The following is an 8,966-nucleotide window of genomic DNA, read 5'->3' on the forward strand; positions in this document are numbered from 1 at the left end:
TTATCTAAATTAAAATATTGAAGGATATTTTTCTATTGTAGGGTTAATATTAAGTACATACCACAGATCTTTAGATAATTCGCTATGGTCACGAAGAGGCGTCTCTTCATAACGGCTTTTCATGCCGATATTTTGCCAAAGTATTCATAATGTTTATTCTTACTAAATAAAGAGGGCGACGACCATATAAGTAAATGGCGTCGACTGTTTGTAATGTTATGCCGATTTATAATATGTAACTAGGTGTATATTTTTGTTATTGAAGTTTGTAATATAAAAAATAAATAAATGTATAATATTCAAAAAGTAAATCTATTATTCATAAATTTAGGTTACAAATGAAAACCTTCTAATGTTTCGGTTCAATACTGTTAGAGTCATCACCGAGCAGTCTATTCGCTTCCCTGATGCCAGTTTCCACTGCTCCGTGCACTGTGCTGAAGTGGTTGACGTTGGTGGCTTCCCCGGCGAAGAGCAGGCGTGGGGCGCCGCTGGTGTCCGTCAGGGGAGCCCCCAGCACGTGGCGCGACGTGGGGTGTGCAGCGAACGAGACGCCATCGAAACTGTACGTGCCGCGCGTCAGCGGATTCGTGAACCAGTTTGTTCTGGAAATTAAAAGAAGGATCTTTATAAGATGGTGCTCTCTAAGTTAAGTTATATGAATTTCTAGTATGAGAAACGAGATGCTTACTTGATCAACTGACTAGGCTCAGGGACGGCGCTGCCAAAGAACCTGCGTAGTAGAGACACGACGTGCTTCTTGATTGTCTCATCTGATAAGGTTTCCACCTGATGACATAACTTTTTTTTAAATTAAGTTCAACAGGTCTATACTCAAATTTTTAATTCCGCGGAATTCTGACATTTCATTAGTGATACCACTAAAAAAGCTCTTCACCGAAAAAAGGTAAAATTTGGATCCATTTAAGGGCAATATTTTTTTTAAATGTTTTCATAGTATAACATAAATCTAAATATTTACTTGCTCAAAGTGAAGTAGGTAATACAAAAATAACAAATATATCAATACTAGCTGTTGCCACGAGCTTCGCTTCACCTTAATTAGTTTTCCCGTGGGAATTCCGCGATAAAAAGGCTACTATGTGTTAATCCAGGGTGCAGCTGACTCCATTCCAAATTTCATTAAAATCGGTTCAGTTGTTTTGACGTGAAGAAGTAACAAAGGTACACACATACATACATACACACATACTCACAAACTTTCGCATTTAAATTATTAATAATATTAAGTAAAATCACGACTCACGACCATTGTATCGAATTAATTTTAATTACTTTATTTTATTCTTTAGCATGGCATCACTTGCTACTAAATTCAGGGATAACAAACCTTTTTAATCGATTTCAAATAAAAGATTCTCAATTCGGTACGTACATAATATGTTCGGTATATAGGTATCTATGTAAGATTATTGGAACTGCACCATATTAACATATGACAATCCATTAAGCCTAATAAACAAATATGAAAAATTGTATTGTATAAGTATGTTTATATGTTTGTTGGTATGTATGTTTGTCCACAAATATCTCGGAAATGATTGATCTGATTGTTACTATTCTTTTTTAGAGTTCCCTACCTGAATAGGAAAAAAGGAACCCTTATTGTTGTCCGTCTGTCTGTCACCACCCTTTTTCTCAGAAACGGTTAAAGATATCAAGCTAATATTTCATATTATAATATAGATGTACATAATGATGAAATTAAAAGGAAAAATATCTCAGGTAAGAAGACTTGTACGGAACCCTCAGTGCGCGAGTCCAACTGGCACTTGGCCGGTTTTTTATCGTTGAGCTTTTGCGTTGTGATAGTTTGTTGATTTTTATAAACGTTATGGAGCCACAACCTGGCCCTTCCCAGGAAGCGGCCCCATCTGACAGAGCACAAGAGTCAGACTTTCTCTCTCCCAGAAAGAAGGGTCCTCGTGGTTCTTTTGCGCCTAACGTAAAGACCATCATTCTAATTTTTTTAAAATATAATATAGAAAATTGTCTGGATACAACTGATGTTCAGACTCGTATTGAAAAAAGTACCCAGCCAAAAAAGGTTTGTGATCTCTGACATGTCAAAAATTGATAACTGTCAGAATTCCGTGAGATTAAAGATTAGAGATTAGTAGATTTTTTTGTAAGAAAAGTCCAAGCCAGCATCGATGTAAAATAAATTATGTAACACATTATTCAAACCATAACTTACATGTTTAGTAGTATTTCCCGAGGTCCACAGCACCCACACATTGTCAGCCCCCATGGAGCGGGACGCAGAGCCAATGCGCGTGACCCACTCCTCATCAGCAGGCACCTTGGCCAGGTCTTCAGCCTTCCAGAAGAAAGGTACCACGGTGGTGTCCGCTGGCAACCACATCTTGTCGAAGGCGAGAATTACTTTACCAATAATACCCATTTCTATGTTGTTTATAGCAGCGACTTTTTCTTCTGGCAGCGCTGGTTCGAATAAAGTGGTGTGTCTGTAAAAAGTTGGAATGGTACATAATCAAATAAAATATTTTTAATTCAGATAATAAAATCCATACAGTGACATTGAGATTAAAATTAAAATATAAAAACACTTATACATCTACATAATGTAGGTATAATAGGTACATTTCGTGACAGTGTTAGCACAGTCTCTAAAAATCTATAAATTTTTAAGATAACTACCTACCTTTCTTTCATGACTCCCAATGAGACAGTTACTATGACATTTTTAGCTGTGTATTCAGAGCCATCTTTGCATTTGACGACAACGTTGGAGTCTGCTTCTGACGGCCACACGATTTTTACCACTTCCTTATTCAGCTTGATTTCTGCAGTCTTTGGCAGACCTTGCCCGTTGTTGTATTCGTTCTGAAATAGGTATATAACATCCTCAGCAACTGTAGGGTATTACACGAATCGAAATGAACTTACTCATAAAGCCAAGGCAGTGGCTGTAAGAGGAAGGCCGAGGACAGAGTGTTATGGCGATGGCGCTCCCTGGTTAGAGGCTTATGTCCAGCAGTGGGGGATTATTGGATTATGGTTATCAGAAGGGTTTCTCTATTGTAGTAAGTAAGTGTTCTATCTTCATCTCGCCCTCCCTCTTGCATTCGCAAATTTTAGCGCTCCCAAAACATCGACGACCTGTTGATAAAGGTCTCACTAAAATTTGATTGCGTCTCTTGCCCAGCCATGAACCGGCCAACCGGCTGATAACGATGTTTTTGTTTTACAATAAGGATTTGCAATGTTGATAAGTATGTTATAAGTAACTTATCAAAATAAAATAGAAACATTGTCAAATTGTCCTATAAACAGGTAAGTACTAGTTACAACAGGAAGAGTGGATCAGATGATTCAGATGATCCGATGGACCGTTTCAAAGTACGAAATAACTATTAGACATACAGCTACCTTGGTAGATACTTGTGTATGTGTATATAAGGTAATGCAGCAGTTATGAGGCAATTGATTATTATGATAGAAGTTTCATCAGGTACCGTCATCAGGCTTACCAATAAAATCTCGAACAGAGTTTTGTATCCGTATTTGTGCCACGATGTGTACAAGTATTCGTCTAAGTCCTCGTAATCCGAAGTCGTTCCCACTTCGTTCCAGCTAGACACGCCCTCTAGGCTGCCGATGTTTAAGTCCATGGAACGGAACAACGCTTCCATGAAGGCGTGATCTTGCAGTAGCTCAGGCTTCTTGCTTTTGATCATCTCGAGGCAACTGAAATTAGGTGGTCAAATTATAACACCCCTCTTTTTCTGTCGTCGGGGGTAACTTTGTGGTCTAAGGGATTTTACTATAAAATTAATACTATTACTACTAAATTTTTACCTAAATACAAGACCAAATATCGAAACTATACTTGAAAAGCGTTGTTGTTTTCATCCCACTAACTATGAGGATTGCCTAGTTTTGATAGCAAAAAATAAAAATCTTGCTGATCTACAATCGGCAACATTAACATGTCCTAGTTCAGGATAGAAGCAAGAAGCAGTCGCTATAGTCACTTACTGTGCCTTAAAATAGTCCCCAGCCGGCTGTGGCGGCACATCATCAGGCGCGTCCTTAGTGCACATGTACATGAGCTCCGTGACTACATGCGTCAGGCTAGCGTTCATCTCCGCGCCGTCGCTCCAGAACACCTGCAGTGTGACCTCCTGGTTCTTGACGGGCACCTGGTTGGCTACTGCCAACTCGTAGGACGGGCTGTTGTTGCGCCCGTGGATCCTGTGAATAATGACTGGCGATGATGGTAAATAATATTTTCAACCTATAGCCGAAAATGTAGTGTGTTATAAGTATGACTGATGAGGTATGTTCGTAACGACTCTGCCTTCTTTTGTTTTTAAGTATTAACTTTGTTCTCTGTACCCGTCAGAATAGGCCATTAATTTTAAGATTAATACTAAAAATAATGATACAAACCATTCAGCGCCATACTCCACGATGCCATCGCCGAAGGGTATAGTCTTGACCCTGCCCCCCACCCTATCAGCCGCCTCCAGCCCCAGCACGCGGCGCCCCGCTCGCGCCAACTTACTGAAGGCGGCGGTCCCGGCCGCGCCCAGCCCCACCACTATTGTGTCATACTGCTGGTCAGCGCTACTGTGAAGACAAATGATTTGTGGTAACTTCGAGGATTTCACTAGGAACTATATGAGGCTATTCCTCTATGATGATCGATTTTATTGTGACATGGGCCATAGGGGGACCCACCAAGGGGAAGCGAGAAATTATAATATACTGTACTTACTTATTGATGTTTTTAGGGTTCCGTAGCCAAAATGGCAAAAACGGAACCCTTATAGTTTCGTCATGTCCGTCTGTCCGTCTGTCCGTCTGTCACAGCCGATTTACTCGGAAACTATAAGTACTACAGTGATGAAATTTGATGGGAATATGTGTTGTATGAACCGCTACAAAAATATGACACTAAATAGTAAAAAAAAGAATTGGGGGTGGGGCCCCCCATACATGTAACTGAGGGATGAAATTTTTTTTTTTCGATGTACATACCCGTGTGAGGTATCAATGGAAAGGTCTTTTAAAATGATATAAAGTTTTCTAAAAAACATTTTTCTTAAAGTGAACGGTTTTTGAGATATCAGCTCTCAAAGTCGTAAAAAGTATGTCCCCCCCCCTCTATTTTTATAACTACGGGGTATAAAATTCTAAAAAAAATAGAGGTGATGCATGCTAATTAACTCTTTCAACGATTTTTGGTTTGATCAAAGTATCTCTTATAGTTTTTGAGATAGGTTGATTTAACTGTAATTTTGATTTGCTGCTACGGAACCCTTTGTGCGCGAGCCCGACTCGCACTTGGCCGGTTTTTACTATTTAACTATGTTTATGGCTCTACTGAACTTACCTGCTGTCTCGACGTTGGCGAATTCCAGCACTTTCAGCTAAGCAGAATAGTGCCAGTAATGCTAATATCCCAATCTTACACAACATGTTGACTCCCTGCTCAAACTACTACTGACTATATGGACGTAAGTAGGTATTTGCGGATATATATTATTCAGATGATAATCTGATACTTATACGTATGTGACCTTTACCGCGCCGCGCCGTATCGTCTTATTATTTGTGCTGATACCTACCGATATTATTTAATTTAGTTGATACCTACGATCATAAATTGGTTCCCTAACCGTAATGTCGACGATATTTTATAAGTGTTGTTATGTTTTTATGAAGATTTGCTTAATGTTGTTTCTGTACTGCACATGGCATGCCCTCGTCCCATATGCTTGTTCCAGTTAGCGATACCAACACCAAACAAGTGCGTCGTCGGAAATGGCGGAAGTTAAACACACGTATCCTAATATGCGTGAGACATGGCAGAGACACTTTGAACAGTTGCTGTAATGCGTCGCTAATGACATGCCAATATTTGAGCCTTATTTTTAACAAGGACTACTTCACACATCCTCACTAAAGAACTCTTAAACTTGACACAACCTTCGCCTGAAAAAGGAGGAAAGTTTTCCTAGAGTACAAAGAAAATTTTGCCATTTGTTATTTGAATAATGGTCTAAAAAACGATACCTTACAATAACTCGGTGAACCGGGTAACGCGGGAGTTGATCGGGCTCCAATAGTAACGCTAGGAAACGATGTTCTAGCGTCTCATATACTGACGCCCGTAGCGTAGTGATAAACCGTACGGGTCACCCGGACACCTGTCTATTCAGCCTTAGTAACTAGGTACCCGACCGCTTGCGCCTACCAAACTACGCGGAAATGAAATAAAAACTTTATGTTTTATAAATTATTTATTTTTTGTATTACAAACACGTTTGTTATGAGATTCATCAGGTTGCCATTTACAAATTCCTCTTCTCCGGTGGTTTGTAGGGATAGTCGATGTAGTCGAATATTTCTTCCTCCGAAGATATCGGCACCGGCTCCCCCGCTACACCTGAAAATACGAGTTACAAGTTGTACTACAAGCATTTAATACCTACACTTACCTACGCAAAGCTATAACACCTTGGACCTCGCTGCACCCTTGGATGAGCAGTGCGGATAAGCTTGGGTCACTTGGTTAAGACACCTTCCACACATTATTAGCTTCATACCTTCCTACCACTGTAGGTACCTACAAGTACTTATGCTTTCAATAAAGTTACCTACTGGTCACCACTACTATGTCAGGTGTTTTCCTCGAAGTAGTTACAAAATATAGTTATCAATCAGTGCACAGTATAATTCACATTGTCACATCTCCCACCCTCAAACCACTTCCACCACCACCTACCTGAAACGCCGACGGGTCGCAGCGAGTACTCATTCAGCGTGAACCCTCGCTCCAGCGCGTGCGCCCGCATGGTCTTGTTGAAGACGTCGGATCCGGTGAAGTAGAGCGTGGCGCAGTGGAACTGCTCCCGCGGGACCAGGCGGATGTCGAGCCGCCGCGCCGGCAGGTTGGGGGTCAGGCGGCAGACGCCCTGGGGAATTGGAAATTACCTATTGACTGAAGACCGTATTGTAAATTTACAACAAGGTTAAATTGCCGTTGAAAACCAAATTGTTGCGACTCTTCACGACATTGAAATACGTAGGTATATCACGTCAATTTTAAAGTGTCAAAAGCTCTATGAATTTGGGGCTAAGTATTTCTTTGTGTTTGTACTTGGTTTGTACGGGTGGTGCAGCGGTCAGTAAAGCGTCAAAGATCCCGGATTCCAGGAAACGAAATAGTGGCCTGATTGGTCGGTTTATTTAGGTAGTCTTAACTAGGAAAAACTACCAGCACTTGGGCAGGCTTAAGTCCACGTAAATACCTACAACACTGGATACTACAAGTCTTCATAACGGGAGTAGGTAAGGAAACAGTATTCAAAATGGCGGCTGTTCCATAAGTGGCACTATTAGGAAGGAGCATTGACAGGTGTATCCGCCATTTTCATATTGTTTCTTTTTCTGGACGCCTTATAAGATTGGATTAAAACTATGTAAGTACAAAGATTTACCATAAACTTAGTGTCTCCAACAGAAATGGTATCAGTGACGATGCCGTGGCCTTTCAACGCGTCCACTACTCGTAAACTCTTCAACTGCTCGGAATGTTTCTTCTTAGCGTCACTAGATGTCGTCAGTGAGGGGTGTGTGACGAGTGCGTCTATATCACCGCTCTCGGCTTTCCCGCGCCTGTTAACCACAAAATTAAATTGATAGGTATGAAAAATAGTACTTACCTAACTGATAAACAATAGCCTCATAGCAAATTAGTTGGGGCGATGATCTAAGAGCGGATCTGGCGGTAAATTGTTAGAGGCAGCATAAGATAGAGATGAGTAACACAGGCTGAGGACTTGAAGAGGCCTACACCCTTGAGGTTGAAAATAGCTAAGAAGAAGTGAGTGTTACAATGAAGTTGCAGAACAATACCTAGTTACTACAAATATCTTACTGTTTTTTAAATGATACTCAACCTGAAACTACCACAGATGGTGACATCATATTGAGAGTCCAATTCAGTGATGACCTTCTTGAGGATTATTTCAATTTGTATAATCTCAGCACGAGGGATTTTCATTTGAAAATCTTCGAAATATCTGAAATAAAATATGGAAGATCGAAGTTCTTATACTCGTTGGTAGTAGACGTATGTGGTAACACACATATGTAGGCAATTAAATTTGAGTCCAGTAATATTAAAACATAAAATTTAATTATGCTTACTTTAATCCAAGTTGTTGATGATGGGTCAAAGAGTTTTTATTTTTCTCCAAGTCGGCAATAGTTTTTATACCGCTCCGAACTAAATCAGCGGCTTTCACCGGCCCGATGCCCGTCACCTTGGTCAACAAGTTGATGGCTTGGGCGTCTTCATCCTTGTGAATGTTCTCAAGTTTCTGCAGTTTCCCTGTCTGAATAAACTCGTCTATTTTCTTGGATATTTTCTCACCGATTCCCTTCAGCTTCTTAGCCTCGTCGCCAGACTCTATTCGCTTCTCATGAGTTGCTAAAACGCTGGCAGCTTTTCTATAAGCATTGTATTTGTGCACATTTCTACTAACATTTTTCTCGTACTCGGCCAGTTCCATGAGAAAGTCGCAGAAATCTCCATTTATGTTATCAGTTCCCGCTGGATTCTTTCGTTTACTCATTTTGATACCAAATCACAAATCACCTGCAAAATTAATTAACTTTCTTATCTTTTTTTGGAATATTTTGGTAAAAGTTTGAAATTCGCGCACTTTTTTCTCATGTTGGTACACTCACAACTCGGTGTGATGTAGTTCAGAAGCTTTTTAAGAATAAACTGTTTTGAAAAGTATATTTATACCATTAGGAGTTAATAATATCCAGTGTTTGATATTTCTTTTATTAATGTATGAAATAATATCAATAATAATTATAAAAAATAAATATATGTATTTGAGTCAACAAAAAAGCTCATATTATTTCATAAAGTGATGGTTGTACTTGAACGTACTTCA

General features: G+C 39.8%; 2 protein-coding genes across 2 annotated transcripts; both read right to left on the bottom strand.

Annotated features, from left to right (window-relative positions):
- Positions 1 to 293: 293 nt before the first annotated feature.
- Positions 294 to 5,539, bottom strand: LOC105386705 (spermine oxidase). The gene is made up of 8 exons (XM_048624457.1): positions 5,384 to 5,539; positions 4,438 to 4,614; positions 4,021 to 4,239; positions 3,516 to 3,732; positions 2,687 to 2,868; positions 2,219 to 2,489; positions 692 to 789; positions 294 to 605 (listed from the first exon to the last, which is right to left on the bottom strand). The coding sequence occupies exons 1-8, from the start codon at positions 5,467 to 5,469 to the stop codon at positions 350 to 352; spliced, it is 1,506 nt and encodes a 501-aa protein (XP_048480414.1). The 5' UTR covers positions 5,470 to 5,539; the 3' UTR covers positions 294 to 349.
- A 754-nt stretch (positions 5,540 to 6,293) lies between these two features.
- LOC105396035 (DNA polymerase beta) lies at positions 6,294 to 8,655 on the bottom strand. The gene is made up of 5 exons (XM_048624595.1): positions 8,206 to 8,655; positions 7,956 to 8,078; positions 7,494 to 7,671; positions 6,779 to 6,968; positions 6,294 to 6,439 (listed from the first exon to the last, which is right to left on the bottom strand). Exons 1-5 carry the CDS (start codon positions 8,631 to 8,633, stop codon positions 6,345 to 6,347), a joined length of 1,014 nt encoding a protein of 337 aa, XP_048480552.1. The 5' UTR covers positions 8,634 to 8,655; the 3' UTR covers positions 6,294 to 6,344.
- Positions 8,656 to 8,966: the final 311 nt, after the last annotated feature.

This window comes from Plutella xylostella, chromosome 12, assembly GCF_932276165.1.
Source record: "Plutella xylostella chromosome 12, ilPluXylo3.1, whole genome shotgun sequence".
NCBI lineage: Eukaryota > Metazoa > Arthropoda > Insecta > Lepidoptera > Plutellidae > Plutella > Plutella xylostella.